Source organism: Peromyscus leucopus, chromosome 8b (genome assembly GCF_004664715.2).
Source record: "Peromyscus leucopus breed LL Stock chromosome 8b, UCI_PerLeu_2.1, whole genome shotgun sequence".
In the NCBI taxonomy this organism is placed as follows: domain Eukaryota; kingdom Metazoa; phylum Chordata; class Mammalia; order Rodentia; family Cricetidae; genus Peromyscus; species Peromyscus leucopus.
Window position 1 is genome coordinate 41,379,119 of NC_051086.1, and position 19,951 is coordinate 41,399,069.

The window sequence follows — 19,951 nt, forward strand, 5'->3', positions numbered from 1 at the left end:
AGGATTAAAATGTTTTTTAATTAAATACAGGAGGTCCTTTAGGGGCTAGTCATCATCTTGATAATTAGTTAATTAAAATCATCTTAATTAATACAGAATGAAGGTTTCCTCTTGAACACACATCAAGTGCCAGTCATTAAGACCAGGGGATGATCCTAACCATGATCTAATTTGAGAAAAGACAGGTTCACAAGACATTGCATTACCACAAGCAAAACCTCAGGTATGGGATAAAACATTAGAAGCAAATTCATCAAAGACCAAGTGTGGAGGGTGGCTGAAGATCCATACAACCTGAGGTGGAATCGAACAGGTAGAGGAGTTCTGTAATTTGGTGTGGATTACAGATCGCTGATAAAATGGACATGGTGGCTCATGCCTGTAATCCCAACTCTCAGGAGATGGAGGCAAGAGGATCGGAAGTTCAAGGTCATGCTGGACTACATAACAAGGGGAAGCCAGACTTGGGGACATGAGACTATGTCTCAGAAGGGGATGGTGGTGCCAGAGAGACAATTCAGTGGTTACAAGCACTGGCTGCTCTTCCAGAGGATCTGGGCTCAATTCCCAGTTTTCACATAGTAGCCCACAACTGTCTGTAACTCCAGTCCCAGGGGATTTGACGCCTTCTTTGGCCTCATAGGGCACTGTACCCACACAGTGCATAGATATACATGCATGAAAAAAAAAACACCCAAAATATATAAATTAAAAATAAAGAAAAAATTATTTTAAAGATTATGGAGATACAGAGACTCTAATGTGTGCTTTCTTGAGTCTAAGGGAAGACAAGGCAGAAGCTAATCTTTCCAAAACTTCCAAAACTGTCCAAAGTTGCCAATCATTTTGAGCCAGTTTCACCTACAAGTAAATGTGGACCCAGGACAAATGGTTCAGTTTCTTTCCAGAATGAGACAGAGCAAACCAGTTTTAGCTTGTTTCCATGGAGCCTAGTTCAGGGGATGTAGGAGTTTCAAGAAATATGTAGGATTTTCTTTTTTCTGTTTTTAAGTGCTCTTGAAACTAGCTGGAGTGATACATGCTTACAATCCCAGTGCTCGGGAGGCTGAAGCGGGAATCATGACTTTTAGGCCAAACTAGGCTAGATAATGTTATGGAGTTTATGACCCCTGGAAAAAGAACATAGACTCAATCCAGTTGTAACTAAAAGATGTATTGATTAGCTGCTAGCAGGCTAAATTATCTCTGAGCCAAATTTGAGATTGCCGTGAGAAGTAGAGTGAGGGAAGGATTTTTAAACAGGAAAAACTTCAAGACCTCCAGTATCTACACAAGCAAGCAAAAACTGGTTTGTTCTACCAAGGTACGTGACCCTAAACAATCTTTGGGTATCTGTCTAAGCAAGTTACAGAAGCCAAAAAGGCAGTTAGTCATACCACAGTTGGGTGGGGTTCACCGAGTCAGGGTTACTGGGAATTTATCTTCCAGGGATGGGAGTCAGAGACAAATGGCTGGTGGGTACCAGGATGGATGCCTGGCATAAAATGGAGCTTCTCTAACCATTACAATAGCAATGCCTTGTTCCAAAGAATTAAAAGTAAAATTATTTCCTCAAAGTTTGAAATGTATTTTCATATTCAAAAGATATGGCTGGAACAGGTATTTGCCATGAGTTTGAAGCCAACCTCGTCTACAAACTGTATCCCTGAACAACTTGGGCTATGGAATGAGACTCTGTCTCAAAAATGTATGCACAATCTTTATTTCAGGAGATGGACCAAGTATATTGTTTGCCAATTTAGTCTGTTCTCTTGATCTTTAAAATGTTTTTATTTTTAATTTTGACCAAAAATTTTGTTCATGTAAAGTGCCGGGCAGTGGTGGCACACAGTTTTAATCTCAGTACTTGGGAGACAGAGATAGGCAGATCTCTGTGAGTATGAGGTTAGCCTGATCTACAGAGAGAGTTCCAGGACAGCCAAAGCTACACAAAGAAACGCTGTCTCAAAAAAAATTATTTTCAGGTTTTCTGTTGTGTTCTGACAGGACTTTTGATGATCATTATAAGTATTTTATCCACTATTATAAGTAACCCAGTAAACTATGCATGGATGGAAAGTTTTCATAGAAGTTCTAAGTATCATTAGTAATACTGAATTTATCTATCTATCTATCTATCATCTATCTATCTACTATCATCTATCTATCCATCTATCATCTATCTATCATTGATCTATCTATCATCTATCTATTATAATATATATAAAAAAAAATATATATAATATATATAATCTATCTATCTATTCCCATCTTCCTCAGGTGCAGTAGAGATGGGCACAGCCAATGACAGCACCTTCAGCCATTTCATCCTTGTAGGCTTCTCTGACCGGCCCCAGCTGGAGAGGGTCCTCTTCGCAGTCATCCTGCCTGCCTACCTCCTGACCCTGCTGGGCAACAGCACCATCATCCTGGTGTCCAGGCTGGACCCGCACCTGCACACCCCCATGTACTTCTTCCTCACACACCTGTCCTTCCTGGACCTCAGCTTCACCAGCAGCTCCATCCCACAGCTGCTGTACAACCTCAGTGGGCAGGACAAGACCATCAGCTATGTGGGCTGTGCTCTGCAGCTGGTCCTGTTCCTGGGCCTGGGGGGTGTGGAGTGCTTGCTGCTAGCTGTCATGGCCTATGACCGCTTTGTGGCCGTCTGCAAGCCCCTGCACTACATGGTCATCATGAGCCCCAACTCTGCCTGATTTTAGTGTCTCTTGCTTGGGGCTGTGGTGTGGCCAACTCTTTGATTATGTCCCCAATGACCCTGTGGTTACCTCGCTGTGGGTACCAAAGAGTGGACCACTTCCTCTGTGAAATGCCCGCCCTCATCAGGATGGCCTGCGTCAACACGGCTGTCATCGAAGGCATTGCCTTCATCCTGGCAATAGGCATTGTGTTGTCCCCTCTGGTGTTCATCTTGGTTTCTTATGTCTACATCGTGAGGGCCGTGTTAAGTATGCAGTCATCCTCAGGAAGGCACAAGGTCTTCAACACCTGTGGATCGCACCTCACCGTGGTCTCACTTTTCTATGGAAATATCATCTACATGTACATGCAGCCAGGAACCAGTTCCTCGAAAGACCAGGGCAAGTTCCTCACCCTCTTCTACAACATGGTCACCCCTCTCCTCAACCCTCTGATCTACACGCTCAGGAACAAGGAGGTGAAGGGGGCGCTCAGGAGGCTGATTTGGGGGAATGTAAGTCTAAAGGAAAAATTATAATCGAAGAACTTGGAAACCCCCAAGATGTTAAAACCTTACAAAGTTTGGGACCTTTAACCATCTTCAATACCACTTGCATCTGTCTGAATTGAAGCAGAATTCACTACAGGCTTTTGGCCCATTTTTTTTTCCAACATGAGAACTGTGAAGGAGTCTGTGAGTTCTAATACTCTAAAACAGTATGTGTCGATGCCAGGTCTGCTGATCAGCCCTGACGCTCAAATGCCAACGTGTACCTCTGAGGAGGGCTAGGAATGAGGACCCATGCCATGCTCTTAAGTCAGTCTGGGAGGGAAAGTGAGCAACCGACTCAGAGAAAGGGAATTTCCTTAACATAGACTTTCTGAGGATTTCGTCTTCACTTCCCACCATATCTCATTCTGAGATGCATAAATCCTGGCAAGAGACTTTCAACATGGACAAGAACCTTCCCTCACCTTTATTGTGCTCTACCACAAGACCTTTCCTCATCATGATGTGTCTATGATACTTTCATAACCACTTCCACATCCAATGGCATTATGGAAGGAGCTTTATTTCTTTTTAATTATAGTTAACTATTTATTTATTGGGGAGGTACATGCCATGGCTCATGTGTGGAGGTCAGAAGACAACTTGAGTGGGAGCTGGCTCTTTCCTTCAACCAGGTGGGTCCTGGTGACTGAACTTAGGTCATCACAAATGGCCCCAAGCACTTTACTTGCCAAGCCATCTCACCAGCCCATGGAGGGACCTTTCTATTCTGGGAAGTGCTTCCCATGCAGAATCAAACATCCAGTCAAACCTGTAGTTACTGAATCTGTGAAATGGACCTGCTGCTTGTGTGTGGTGATGACTATGAGTGTCAAGGATAAGGCTGCCATTCAACGATACATGGCAAACAAAGAGACATGCACAGTGAAGGGGATAAGCACGAGATACGGGAGGCGTGACAGGGACATCGGGGGACAGCTTTGAGGTGGCATTTTATCTGTGTGATTAAAAAAAAGATCCTAGACATCTCTCCTGCACTAGGGAAGTTCAGGTTTCTTCCTGTCAGAGTGAGATTGGATGCTTTAAAAGATAGGAAAAATAGGAGCACCATGAGAGAGAGCAATTGCCAGTCAGGAGGGTCCCGTGTGCAGGGCTAGTGAGTAGGATCTCCTATGGTGGTATTCTATTTGTACTGAAATGTGATTTTAATTGTATGTTAATAAATAAAGTTGCCCAGGGGTCAGAGCTATTAGAGCCATACAAAGAGCATGGCAGTGGTGGTGCAAGCCTTTAATCCCAGCACTTGGTAGAAGTGCTAGGTAGATCTCTGTGTGTTCAGGGATACAGCCAGCATTGGAGACATATGCCTTTAAGACCTAGAGGGCTGTACTTACAGGCAGTGACGAGGCAGTTATGTGTTTGGGTTTACAACCAATGAGAAGGCAGAACAGAAAGACTATTTAAAGACATACACACAGGAAAGAGGTCCCTTTCAGAGAGCTAGGACCACCGCAGGAGGAAGGATGAGATTTTTAGCTCTGAGCTCTGACCTCTTGGCTTTCTCTTTTACATTGGTTCTGTGTTTCTTATTTAATAAGATGGTTGATTACATCTACATCTGGCGCCCATCGTGACAAGAATCCATTAAAAACCATTAGGCTTGGCGGCAGGTCCCGTTTCCCGCAAGGGCGGTTGGCTCCCTAGCCTGGGCCCAGGTCTGCTTGGCCTCAGGCCAGACTAACCGTGAGCTGCTTGCTTAAAGCTCGTGCTACAAACAACTCAGACCTGCCCTGCCAAACAGGGCCCCTGCCTGTAAAGCCAAGGCACGTGGTCAGAGCTTAAGGAAGCCAGAGTCAAGCCTTGACTCGACTCAAGAGGGAACACGTGGCTGGATTTAAGCTTTAGCCGGCTACGCTTTCTTGCTCTCTCTCTCTCTCTCTCTCTCTCTCTCTCTCTCTCTCTCTCTCTCTCTCTCTCTTTCTCTCTCTCTCTCTCTCAATTCACACCTCGGACACTAGGTGGCTGTTTTGAAATTTCCTCGGACTTCTACTGTTCTACGCAGATTTGGTAAGTCATAACATATCAGATATTTTAAAGGGAACTATTTAAAAGAGAATTTTTTCCACATTAAAAAAAATGGGTTTTATGTGTACATTGGAAGAAAATTGGATTTTGTTTGAAATTTTATGCAGTCTGACAATGGAACAACTATATGAGAAGATTAGTATTGTTGGATTTATGCAGTTTATCACTATGCTTATCCTCATTTTACTATTTAAAAAGATAGTCGATTTAAGTGCCAGGATGACAGCTTTAAAAAAAAACTTGTTAAACCTGTAGAAATTCAGACAGAAGAAATTAACAGTGAAGTTGTTTCAAGAAAGCCTGTTTTCACACAGTCACCCTTAGTTTATCCTGTAACCATACAGCAGTTGCCTGATCAAATGACTACACAAAATATTTGGGCTCCAATTGAATTGTTGGATTTAAAAAGGTTTAAGGAGGCAATAGTATCTAATGGCATGCATTCCCCATATGAAAAGCAAATGTTAAACTCTTGGTCAACATATAATAGGATTGTACCACAGGACTGGCAGGAGCTGGCACAAGCTGTTCTTGAACCCAGCCAGAGGCTTCAATTTTTAACTTGGTTCAAGGATGAAGCTAAAAACATAGAAAAACAATGGAGAGATAAAGGAATACAAGTTTGCCAGGATCAGTTTATTGGAGAAGGCTAATATGCTTCAGTACAAACACAATGTTTATATAATGTCCAAACCCTAATTTTATGTCAAACGGCAGCCTTGAATGCATGGGACAGAGTTGAGGAACCAGGAAAAAAAAAGAGTCATTTACAAAGGTTATGCAAGGCCCAAAAGAATCTTTCACAGATTTTTTACAAAGACTGGCTTCAGCAGTAAAGAGAATGGTCTCGGATTCAGAAGCTAGCAAGATAATAATTGAATCTTTGGCCTTCGAGAATGTGAATGCAGCATGCAAAAGAATAATCAGGCAGTTAAAGGCAAGATCTGCACCTATGGAAGATTGGATTAGAGATACAGTTAATGTTGAGGCTCATGAGCATGATGATATGTGGGTAGGAGAAGCAATTTCAAAAGGTTTGAGGAATGTTAGATGTTTTGGATGTGGAAAGCAAGGACATTTGAAAAGGGACTGTAAACTGGTCATTCCTAGAAACAATGTTTCTTCAAGGAACAATGGCAACAGAATGCCCCTTGCTTCTGGAGTATGCAGAAGGTGTGGTAAGGGAAAACACTGGACCAACGAATGTAGATCAACAAAGGACAGACAGGGTAATCCTTTGCCTCAGTCTTCAGGAAACTCCCAGAGGGGCCTCATGCAGGCCCCCATAGCAAATCCAGTTCAAACATTTCCTGCAGCCGTAGAGGAAACCCCTGCTCAGAGCGATTAAATAACCAAATGACTATTGGAATAAATCATGCTGGTCAGGATGATGAAACAGAAAGAATAGAAAATTCAGGAGAAAACATAAAGAAAATTTTTTGGCAAACTTCTATTAATGAACAGAGACCAAAATTAACGATAAAAATAAATGGTGTTTTGTTGTGGGGTCTGGTAGGCACAGGTGCAGACGTTACCATAATTGCACCAGAATTTTGGCATCCAACTTGGCCTCTTCAGGAGGTAAATGTTCAACCGGTAATTCTCAACCGGTTAGGAATTGAGACATTATCTCAGGTGAAACAGAGTGCAAGATGGCTGGAATGTATAGGTCCAGAAGGACAGAGAGGAAACTTAAAACCATATGTGGCTAACATAGCTATGAACCTGTGGGGTCGAGACTTGTTGCAACAATGGAATACTCAGATTAACATCCCTCCAATCTCAGAAACAAATCATAAACTAATACATGTTATTGAGAGAAATATTAGAAGATATTGTTCTAATGAGTGGTCACCAGCCATCCATATTATACAAGAACAGGGCACAACAACTGATGATCTTCCAAAGACACCAACAGCTCTACCTTTAAAATGGTTAACAGACAAGCCTGTATGGGTTCAGCAATGGCCCTTAACAACAGAGAAACTCCAGGCTTTAGAAGAGCTGATAGAAGAACAGTTAAATGCTCAGCATATTGAAGAATCAACCAGCCCTTGGAATTCTCCTGTATTTGTTATTAAAAAGAAATCTGGTAAATGGAGAATGGTAACAGACCTTAGAGCAATTAACAAAGTAATTCAGCCAATGGGCTCTCTCCAATCCTCTCCTTTGCCTACTCTGTTACCAAAAGGATGGCCTCTCATTGTTATTGATTTAAAAGACTGTTTCTTTTCAATACCCTTACAAGAAAAAGAGAAAGATTTGCTTTCACAGTGCCTACTTATAATAATTCTCAACTGGTTAAAAGATTTCAATGGAGGGTCCTCCCACAGGGAATATTGAATAGCCCAACTCTGTGCCAATATTTTGTACAACAGCCATTGGAAATGATACATAAAAATTTTCCTAAATCTATAATTTATCATTATATGGATATTTTACTAGCTGACTCAAATGTAGATACTTTAGAAAGAATGTTTGAAGAAGTAAAGAAAATGTTGCCTTGCTGGGGATTACAAATTGCTCCTAAAAAGATACAAAGAGGAGATTCTATTAATTATTTAGGATATAAAATAGAGCTACAAAAAATTAGACCCCAAAAGGTGCAAATTAGGAGAAATAGACTACAGACTCTTAATGACTTTCAAAGATTATTTGGAGATATTTCTCATCTACGAATTATTGTTGGAGTAAAAAATGATGAACTGACTAATTTGTTCAAAACCTTAGGAGGTGACAAGGACTTAAATAGTCCAAGAGAATTATCACCTGAAGCTGAGAAAGAATTGGCCTTGGTAGAAAAGAAAGTACATGAAGGGCACATGGATTGTATTGATCCAAAGCTGGATTGCATTTTGGTTATTTTACCTTCTAGACATTCTCCTACTGGAATATTAATGCAGAGGGAAGATATTATATTGGAATGGATATTTTTACCAAATAAAAAATTAAAAACTTACGTGGAAAAAATCTCTGACTTGATTTGGAAAGGAAAATTGAGACTTCGTCAATTAGCAGGAATAGACCCAGCAGAAATTGTCATACCTTTAACTAAGGAGGACATTGAAAAATTATACACAGAAAGTGAACCTTGGCAAAGAGCTTGCAGTAATTTTTTTGGAGAAATTAACAGCAAATATCCCGAAAGTGATAGAATTGATCTTATAAAGAGAGCTGATTGGATCATGACTCGAATTATACAGCAAAAACCCATATCTGGAGTTCATACATTTTATACAGATGCCAACAAACAAGGAAAGGCAGGTTACAAATCAGAAAATTTAAGTAAAGTGTTGCAAAGTCCTTATAATTCAGTTCAAAAATCAGAATTGTATGCTATTCTGTTGGTATTAATGGATTTTTCAGAACCTCTCAACATAGTAACTGACTCTCAGTATGCTGAAAGGGTGGTATTACATATGGAGACTGCAGAATTTATCCCTGATGCTTCAGAATTAACTTCACTATTTATTCAATTGCAAGATACAATCAGGAAAAGGAGTCATCCTTTATATATAACTCACATTCGATCCCTTACTGGTCTGCCAGGCCCTCTAGCACAAGGCAATGATGAGATTGATAAATTATTGATAGGAAATGTGCTGGAGACCTCAGAATTTCATAAAAAACATCATGTCAATAGTAAAGGTTTAAAAAAGGATTTTTCCATAACCTGGCAACAAGCCAAAGAAATAGTAAAGAAATGTCTTACTTGTTCCTTCTACAATCAAACGCCATTACCAGCAGGATGTAACCCAAAGGGTACTCAGAGGAATGAAATCTGGCAGATGGATGTGTTTCACTTTGCAGAATTTGGAAAATTGAAATATGTACACCACACCATCGATACTTATTCAGGATTTCAATGGGCAACTGCTTTGAGTTCTGAAAAAGCTGATTCTGTAATCACTCATTTGCTAGAGTTATGGCCATCATGGGTATACCGGCACAAATCAAAACTGACAATGCTCCATCATATGTCTCTGTTAAAATGAAACAGTTTTTTGCTTATTATAATATAAAGCATATTACAGGTATACCACATAATCCTACAGGTCAAGCAGTTATAGAAAGATCAAACAGAACTCTAAAGGATATGCTAAATAAACAGAAAGGAGTAACAAAAACCCCCAGAAATAGACTGCATAATGCTCTATTAACTTTGAATTTTCTCAATGCCAATGAGAAAGGAACAACAGCTGCAGAGAGACATTGGATAATAGAAAAAAACTACAGAATTACATCAGCCTATATAGTTTAAGGATGTGCTGACCTCAGAATGGAAACCAGGGTATGTATTACGTTGGGGATGAGGTTTTGCTTTTATTTCTACAGGAGAAGATAAAAATTTATAAAGGTTCAATTTGAACAAGAAAGACCTCTTAATTAGAGGAGGTGATAGTTCATCAACCAGCATGAACATCCAATTTAAACTTACTTGTACCAGTAACACATGCCTTTTCATTTAATCAGATAATAACTTGCCAAAAAGGAACATCCCCAAAATTAGTCTTGGGGAAAGGTTTTTGTTTTTGTCTTTTAGGAGAATGAAGGTTAAGGAATCTGAAGAACACTGGACAAATGAGACAACAAGAAAAGGGACAAATCATCTATCCCAGGAAACAGTAACAGCGTATGGATATATATTATCTAAAAAATTTTATGTCTTCCTAAATGTTTGTTTCTGCTCTTCTCTAAAGATTTAACACTATTGGTCTTCTAATAGTCCCAATTCAATTAAAATTTAAAGCTGACTTTGGAGTTGGAGAATGGCTCTCTCCTTCTTTAAACTCAAGCATGTTGTTAAAAGGAAAATGTAAACTCCCTGTATCATGCCAGAATAAAAGAGCCATCTTCTGCTATGGGACAGGACAAAAGTCAAATTAATTAAGGGACTATTCTATTACTAATCTCAATTCTTTGATTCTATTCTGATTCTTTAAACTTTTCTTAAAGTATGAATTTTATATCAAAATTTACAAGATTAATATATATATAGATATATTTACATTTTAAACTTTGTCAAGATATGAATGGTCATACAGAGTACTAACTAATTCTAGAAAAAAAGGCTTCAATTAGTTGCATATAGTCTCTTATCAGTTTTCTGCAGGAAATCATGGCCAGGCCTAACATCAACTGAAGTCTCCAGAAAGAAGATGGGGCCCCACAACAACAACAGTTCCACGTGGACAATAATAATATCACTAAGCTGACAAACATCATCTACAGATCAACTTTGAACTACAAGGTGCTCAGGGCAATTTTGAGATGACTATCTGAGATGATCCAGTCTCAACGACTACTTAAATAAGGACTTGAGATAAACCCTAAACTTTGGCATTATACACAGACTGGATAATGAAGGATATAGTTACCTTTCCTAGAATTTGACAATTAACCTAATTTTTTTCTTTCAGGATAAAGATAACTTCACCCATACCCAGCAGGAAGCAATTTTAAGAATACGACGCCCACATTCCCAAAGAGGTGGTGTGGGGCAGGTGGTTTTTTTGGTCTTTTTAATGGGTTTTGGGTCTGGGATAATTTTCATTGTTTAGGGGGGTTGGTTACAAGTTGTTGTCAAGGGTTAGGAAAAGGGCTAAGCAAAGGAGATTAGATTTAAGGTTCTTGTTTAAAAAAGATAAAGAAAAGAAAAAGACAATTACTATTTTTAAATACTTTACATTGGATTGGTTTGTTTTATATTGTATACAAATTTGAAATTGATATTGTTAGAAAATGCTATATGTATATTTCTAATTGTATTTATACCATTCATTTAACAATGTAATGCAATTTTCTGATCCTTGAATGTTATTATTACCAACTATTAGGATATAAAGAAATTATAGTTAGTAGTTAGACATTACAATAGAACTTGTAGTCATATTAGATATGGTTTTTTTGTGTTTTTTTATGTTTTTTTTTTGGGGGGTTTTTCGAGACAGGGTTTCTCTGTGTAGCTTTGCGCCTTTTCCTGGAACTCACTTGGTAGCCCAGGATGGCCTCAAACTCACTGTAGCAGTGACATTACATAAGACCACCCTATGGTGGTATTTTATTTGTACTGAAATGTGATTTTAATTGTATGTTAATAAATAAAGTTGCCCGGGGGTCAGAGCTATTAGAGCCATAGACAGAGCATGGTGGTAGTGGCGCATGCCTTTAATCCCAGCGCTTGGTAGACAGAGCTAGGTAGATCTCTGTGTGTTCAGGGATACAGCCAGCATTGGACACATACGCCTTTAAGACCTGGAGGGCTGTACTTACAGGCAGTGATGAGGCAGTCACGTGTTTGGGTTTACAACCAATGAGAAGGCAGAACAGAAAGACTATTTAAAGACATACACACAGGAAGTAGGTCTCTTTCGGAGAGCTAGGAACACTGCAGGAGGAAGGGTGAGATTTTAGCTCTGAGCTCTGACCTCTTGGCTTTCTCTTTTACACTGGTTCTGTGTTTCTTATTTAATAAGACGGTTGGTTACATCTACAATCTCCGAGTACAGACAAAAGAAAAATAAATTCAGTAACGTGCATCACAGTTTTCCAGAACCGTTCCTTCTGCTTGAGTGGATGCAATGGATGCTACAGGTCAAAGGTAAAAGGACAGGTGTTACTTAGGAAGGAGAGAGAAAAGGGAGAGTCCTGGCCTATGAATGTGCTCAATATGCAGTATATACCCATACAACACTTAAGGTATAAAGAAAATGACATAAGAGATGTGAGTGAGCATTTGCATTCATGGAGATTGTGCCTGGCTCTCTCGGCTGCTTCCTTTTCTTTTCTACTGTAGGAACTGGTCACTAGCTGAAGTGTGGGGAGATGCAGAATCATAGCATGGGGTAGATTGTATTCTTTACTGAGAGTGAAAACGTCTGTTTTTTGTTTATGGTGTTTATTTCTCTTTTGCTACTATCCCTGTCCTTTCAGCATTTGGTGAGAAACACTCATAATGAAACTTTTCCACATGCTTTGTGTAATTGATTTTTTTTTTACTCTCTGCTCTTTGGGGGCCCACCACTCAGCTCCCAAATAAATACATGGAGACTTATTCTTACTTATAAATGCCTAGCCTTACCTTGGCTTGTTTCTAGCCAGCTTTGCAAACTTAAATTACCCCATCTACCTTTTGCCTCTGGGCTTTTACCTTTCTTTATTCTGTATCTCTTCTTTCCGTCTTACTCCATGGCTGGCTGGGTGGCAGGTGGCTGCTCCCTGGTGTCCTTCTCCTTTTCCCACTCCTCCCTCTTCTCTTCCCCTCCTATTTATTCTCTCTGCCTGGCAGGCCCACCTGTTTTTCTCTCCTGCCTTGCTATTGGCCATTCAGCTCTTTATTAGACTAATCAGGTGTTTTAGACAGGCAAAATAACACAGCTTCACAGAGCTAAACAAATGCAGCATAAAAGAATGCAACACATCTTTGCATCATTAAGCAAATACTCCACAGCATAAACAATTGCAACACACCTTCAACTAATATTCCACAACACTTTGCAAATTTCTCTCTGGAGGTATGAACAATAAAGTTCATCTGGGCCTGAGATTTACAAATGCATATGGCTGAACATAAAATATATCTATTTATCATCTATAAAAAATGAGATTGCATTAGGAATTTGCAAATGATGGAGCAGGGGACTCATATTCCTAGAGTAGTCAAATGTTTGTGATGAAGGTATATGCAGAAGCCAGGTGCATGGTTCAGTTACTAGAGTGCTTCCCTAGAATGCCCAGACCTAGTGTGGTAGCAAATGCCTGTCATTCTATCACCAGAGAGGTGGAGGCAGGGGGTCAACATTAGCTACATAATGAGTTCAAGACCAGCACAGGATGCATGAGACTCTGTCTCAAATGTAAAAAGAAGGAAGAAGATCTATCTCAGGAGTAAAGAGCACTTACTGCTCTTGCAGAGGACCTGGGTTCGATTCCCAGCACCCATATAGTGGCTCACAATGATCTACAAAAGGCAGTCTCAGGAGATCTGATGTCCTTTTCTGGCTTCTGCAGGTGTGAAGCACGAAAGTGATGCAGACACACATTCAGGCAAAACACATACACTTAAAAAAATATTGTTTAAAGGTACACACATGTATAACTTCTGACACCATAATGGAGAAACTGACCAGAAGTATATTAGCTGATGCCAGTCCATGCTGCAAGGCAGCAAATTATATTTATATCTGGCTTAAAATAACCAAACCCATAAATATTTTATTTTGTTTGGTTTGGTGTCTATTTACTTATATGTTCATTTGTTTTGAGTCAAGGTTTCATGTAGCCCAGGCTTCAAACCCATTATGGAGTGGAGAATGGCCCTGAATTTCTACTCTTCCCACTCTCACCTCCCAAGTGCTGAGATTACAGGTATATGTCACCATGTCTGGATAAAACTACAATATCTTTTAGTATTGCAAATAATAGTTGTGAACTTTTAGAAAAGAAAGAGAAGCCTCAGCTCTTACGATGACTATTATAGTTCAGGAGGTGATATCATCTGGTGGTTCTGTACTCTGTTCTCACCTCCTCAGGAAAAATTTATTTCTGTAAATAACATTTATTTGCACTATATTAATTCTCATGATGTCTGGGCACTGGTGGTGCACGCCTTTAATCTCAGCATTAAATCTTGGGAGGCAGAGGCAGGTGGATCTCTAAATCTGAGGCCAGCCTGGTCTACAGACTGAGTTCCAGGACAGCCAGGGCTATGCAGAAAATCACTTTCTTGAAAAAAAATTTTTTTTCATGAGATTATAAAACTAGCAGGAGTGTTTAAAGTAGAAGTGGAAGTGTTCAGCAGTTAAGGGCTCTGGCTGCTCTTCCTGAGGACCCAGGTTCAATTCCCAGCACCCACATGGCAGTTCATAACTATCTGTAGAATCCAGAGTATCTGTCCTCTTCAAGCACCAAACATGTACATGTTACATGAAAATACATGTAAACAAAATATCCATACACATACAATAAAATAACAAGCAAATAAAATATAACCAGGAAAAGTGATATAACCTACTAGAACATACCATACATCTACAAAAATGGATGAAGTTGGTATTTAAGATAAACAGGGTGTTACAATTATTTTTATTGCCCCTGTAAACCAGCTACATGTGGGAACTTCGTGTGTAACTAACGGTTTTCCTGGATGAGACCATTCATGGCTTGATACAGAAATGATGACACAGATGATACAGATAAATAATACACCTTAGTTATTGGCTGAACTTGGAATTTTAATTTAAACACACAAGGAAAAGAAGTAGTAGTAAAATTAAGAGAGTATAAAATAAGCAAAGGGAGTGAAAAGACTTTCTAAGGCTAAACTTGCACAGTGAAATTTGCATAAATCCAAACATCAAAAGCATGGTGGTGGTAGCACTATGATTATAAGGTAGTAGATCAAGGGATCATTTGTTAATAAGGTAAAAACTTCAATGAATGTGGAAGAAGCCATAAGATCAAGGCCTAACAGGTAAGAGATACCATAAATGACACTCCACATAAGAATGTTTAAGCCACAGAAAGATACAAGAAAAGGCTTGGCTGTTAAGGTGTACAAAATATTCATTTCAATGTTGATGAAGCACACTTTTCACTTATTAATCTACAAATAAATAGAAATAAGGAATGTACGGGAATAATAATAATAATAATAATAATATTTTTTAATCTACTATTGCACACCTAAAAATTGTCATGAAAAAAGTTTCATAGGAAAAAGTATGAATATTAAAAAATGGTTGAGTGTAACATGTAAAGAGAGAAATAAAATTGATTGGGTCAAATTTTTACAATTAACCCAGTAAATATTATCAAGGACTATATTTGTACTGAAGCTTTTTCTTAGAAGTATACTATTGTCTCCAGGTAAAAGGGTAACATTTGTATTAATAGATTAAAAATTAAGCATGTTACCTATGCAAACAGGGAATGACTTTGGGATAATTTATTTCAAACATCCAGTTTTTACAATGCTGTTATGATGTGGCATATTATTGAAAAGTAGTTCGAAATTCAATATGCAGTCAACATTAAGCAGATTCATTTTTTCTCTTCTAATGAAAAACTATAACTCCTTTAGATTTAGCAGGACTGTTATGGCAGCAGGAAAAGATTGTCCTCTCCAAGCTAGGGCACAGTGAACTGTTTTTGATTCCAACATCCAATGCACCTGTGACTTTCATAAACATGATTCTCCTACATCTGTGATCATGCTGACATTTGAAGACGGTCTTCAGGCATATGCGACACAAGCCAAATCCTAGGTTGTATAACTCCTTGAACTATCATAGTTATGATGTTTCTAATGTCTCTATAATGCAGCTTATTTCTTATACCTCTGTTGCAGACAAACATGTTAACAGTATAACAGAATGAGACTTTTTTCAACTTATCAGCTTCAGTTGTGACTTGAAAATATGCTTTGGACATTTGTTCTGAGCTCTTAAATTCTACTCTGCAGTGAAAACAGGAGTTCTAATAAAATGGCATCTCTTTTGCGCATGATGTGCTTATTTAATTGTGGACAAGAGACCAGGTTTTCCCAGAAGGATTCTGAAAGAATGCCTAGGAGGTCCAATCTTCCACAGGCAGCCAGAGGATTTCAGACCTTAAAAGTCTTCCATTGATGCTAGAAATTGTATCTCTTTCCCACTAAAGTCATTAATGTGAAGTGAGGTTTATTTTCTGGGGGAAAAAGCAACTCTCTTACAAAAAATCACAGTGGGCTAACAATTTCCAAAATGTGCTTGGAATTAGAGATTTTAGAAGCCAGGGTTTCTTCTTTGATACACAGATTAAACAGCTTGATTCACTGGCTATTAACATTGTGTTTAAAAGTTAGCCATGGAGGCATAGTTGAGACTTTCTACCTATTATCTCTGGGTGTCTTTTCTTTCTATATATTTTTGTACAGGTTTACTTTTCATTCTTATCTAGTATTCCATTTTTGAGAAGAAATCCTAGGCAAGGGAGATACGTATCTCTAATATACAGTTGCTTATGCAGTAGTTAAAATTATGTTAGACTTAAATTTACGAAAGAACAGAAAGTCTTCACATTTGGTCATCTGGAGGAAAAGGTCACCACGGTCCTCACGTTCAAAAGCTCAGCTTGGTGGAGGACAGAATTCTGGCTTGGTCCCAGCACACTCCCTCACCTGACAAAGGAGCCTTGCAGATAATGAACTACTGAAGAAAAGCAGAATTCCCTGATGAATTTGTTATCGATCTTGTTGAGGAGACCTTGTAGCAGTGGTGCTCTTGCTGGGAAGGTATGTCTTGGCATTATTGTGTAAAGTTCTACTTGTACATCCATACTCCTGAATGAAGCAACTCCTGGCTAGCTGCATATTCCACTTTTAAATTGTCTGTAATGTCAAGGTACATGAGTGCTGTCCTTTGATATTCTCGAGCATGTAACCTTTCTCACAAGGAGAAAGGGACTGACTGGAGTTCTCCCACTTTGGGAGGACAAGTTTGTCCACAAAATATGCCGTTTTTCAGAATATTTAGAATATTTTCTAATTTCAAAATTAATTATCTTACACCCAGAGTGATTTAGGAGCAAAATAAAACTGTGAGAGGTGTGGGTTAACCGAAGATTTTCTATAAAAAGTAACAACCATTTTCTACATTACTCTATTAATTTCTGCTTAATTTGTTAATTACTGGGGTGAACATGGTAATTTGATGCATGAGTTCAGTGTGTCAGGATAAACATCAGGCCAGCTGACATCTTTTACCTTGATTCCAAATGACCCTGACACAGAGTCTCATCTAGTAAAGGAGGTGGTTGTGCCAGGGATCCAATGGGAGTGAGGAGCTCGGGTGTGTCCACTGCTCCGGGCTCTCTCAGCACACTTTGTCCTCCAAAGGGAAATTACCGTATCTGCAGCACACTGTGTTTGGGATGACCTAAAGTTCCCTATCAGTAACCTGAGGGGAGATTCAGTAACTAGGGCTGCTAGTTGAGTTTTGTCTGTAGACGTGGAGAACCTGACTAGGTAACTTCCAGCACATTGAACAAATGTGAAATTCTGCTCTTAATGTAATGAAGAGAAAGGAAAATGTATTTTTTCCAGTTTCCCAGTGCTCAAAAATAACTTTAACACATGCAAGGATTCAGCGGACAATGACTAATGCTCTAATGATGAGAAACCAGAACAGGGCTGGTCTTGGTAGCCCAGTATCCCAGCACTCAGGAGGTACAGGAAAGGACTGAAAGTTGAGAACACACCTGGGCGACTGAACACGATGAAGTCCGCAGCCTGACTGCATAGTGACACCTACCCTGAAAAACCAATAACTAAGGGTGTAACTTAGGGGCACCTTACTCGCCTGAGCCAGGTGTTTACACACACACACACACACACACACACACACACACACACACACACACACACAGAGTGGAAATCAGCATAGAACTCCAGATTTTTGGCAGTGACTGGTGCCAGGGTCTGGATAACATCTGAAACCCAAGGCAATTTAGGAGCAAAATGAAACTGTGGGCAGTTTAGTATTTTACTGGCTTGGGAATACTGGGGAGATATGCGTTAACTGAAGTCTTTATATAAAAAGTAACAACGATTTTCTACATTGATCTATTAATTTCTGCTTAATTTTCTTTCATAATTCGTATTTTGAGAATTTGAAAAATATTGCACAGTTTTTCTGTTACTTTAAAGCAGTCTCTTTGCTTTATGCAATAGATGAAATGTATAACATAATAAAATGCTTAATGTGGTGTCACATGATGTTTTCTTGCATTATGTAGTCTTCTTGCAGCCATACAACATTCTCTTAATTTTTACATTGCACAATGATCTCAGTGTTTCATTCATTTCCTGTGTAAATTCTGTGTTTCTATTTCCTAAGACTCTCCTGTCAATACCATTATTCACACAGATAATAGAACCAAGTGAGCTAATGCCATCATGGATAGAGACCCTTGCTCTAGTCTCTGACCAGGAAGAATTTGCAAAGAGGATTAGAAATTTTGCTGAGAATCATGAAACTGCTTATTTTATGATCATTTGAATTTCATTCTGTAATCTCAGAAGGTTTTTTCTGATTTCCTCAGTTATAACTTTAAAAAACCTTGAATCAAGAGGGGGACTGAAGACTCCATCCATGTAGAAATTACAAGGACAGAGAATCAGGAATCCTTTCTTGAAAATGAGTGTGTCTACAGGCATGCATTGAAACAGCAAAGTCTTACACTAATATGTATGATTGCAACTAATATGTAAATTTGCAGGTTAAGCAAAGTTAAAAACATTAAAAATAACTAAAAAAGACTTTTCCCTCCAATAGCCTGAAACACAGGGGAGAAGAGAGATTACCCTAGAGCTACTCCAGAATAATTTATCCCATGATTGTCGTTGGATTTCTTCCCAACAGGAGTCCTTACCAGTACATGCAGATTGTATCTGTTTTAGTGGTTCAGTCTCAGCTATGGAGATAGGAAATCACAGCTGGAGGACAGACTTCATCTTGGTTGGTCTTTTCCAGTATGGCCAGATGGACACTCTCCTCTTCACAGTCATTGCCATCCTCTTTGCAGTAGCTCTCATAGGCAACACCACACTGGTCCACCTCATCAGGTTGGACCAAAGACTCCACACTCCCATGTACTTCCTCCTCAGCCAGCTCTCCATCATTGACATGATGTACATCTCCACCACCGTGCCCAAGATGGCAGCTAACTTCCTGTCAGGCACCAAGACCATTTCCTTCCTGGGCTGTGAGATCCAGGCCTTTGTGTTTCTGAGCCTGGGTGGGTCTGAAGCCCTCCTGCTGGGCTTCATGTCCTATGACAGGTATATAGCCATCTGCCGGCCCCTGCACTATCCTGTGCTCATGAGCAGGAAGATCTGCTGCTCCATGGTGGCCTGTGCCTGGAGCAGCAGTTCCGTCAATGCTTTGGTGCACACGCTGTATGCATTTCAGCTTCCGTTCTGTGGATCTCGGATTGTTAACCACTTTTTCTGTGAGGTTCCCTCTCTCCTGCCACTGGTGTGTGAAGACACATCCCAATACGAGCACACAATCCTCATGAGTGGCCTCGTCATTCTGCTGCTACCCTTCCTGGCCATTCTGGCTTCCTATGCTCGGGTGTTGGTTGTTGTATTCCAGATGCGCTCAGGGAAAGGGCAGAGTAGAGCCGTGTCCACCTGCTCCTCCCACCTGACTGTGGCCAGCCTGTTCTATGCCACTGGACTCTCCACCTACACCCAGCCACACTCCCTGCATTCTCCTGCAAGGGACAAGGTGGTGGCTGTGCTTTACTCAATTGTCACGCCTGTTCTGAACCCATTTATCTACAGTCTGCGCAACAAGGAAGTCACGGGGGCCCTGAGGAGACAGATGGGTTGATGGATACTGGGACAGAAGCTATGGCTTTGGGTCACCTTGTGGACTGATCTCGAAGCTGGTCTTGAACACTACCTGGGAAGATGGCATGATTGACCTTCCTGTGGAAGTTCATCAAGCTTGTCTAACTCACTGAAGAAGAGCATGAAACTGTCCACTCAGTTTCACATTGAGTTGATGGTTTGAATCTGAATGTTGGTTCTGAGGGAGATCAAGGGCTACAAAGCCCTTAGCTCTAGGACCTTTGGCTGCCTGTCAGCCTGGGTTGGCTTTCTGTGGAACT

At 39.9% G+C, this 19,951-nt stretch overlaps 2 protein-coding genes across 2 annotated transcripts; both read left to right on the top strand.

Annotated features, from left to right (window-relative positions):
* Positions 1-2,291: 2,291 nt before the first annotated feature.
* Positions 2,292-3,238, top strand: LOC114682980 (olfactory receptor 2W3-like). The gene is given in 2 exon segments (XM_028857132.1): positions 2,292-2,703; positions 2,706-3,238. Coding segments are annotated over 2 exon segments (945 nt in total).
* A 15,512-nt stretch (positions 3,239-18,750) lies between these two features.
* LOC114683012 (olfactory receptor 2AK2-like) lies at positions 18,751-19,671 on the top strand. Its single transcript, XM_028857177.1, has one exon. It carries the CDS (start codon positions 18,751-18,753, stop codon positions 19,669-19,671), a length of 921 nt encoding a protein of 306 aa, XP_028713010.1.
* Positions 19,672-19,951: the final 280 nt, after the last annotated feature.

What these genes read in the sequence shown, in the direction of transcription:
- LOC114683012 (XM_028857177.1), top strand. Translation starts at nt 18,751, where the DNA reads ATGGAGATAGGAAATCACAGCTGGAGGACAGACTTCATCTTGGTTGGT.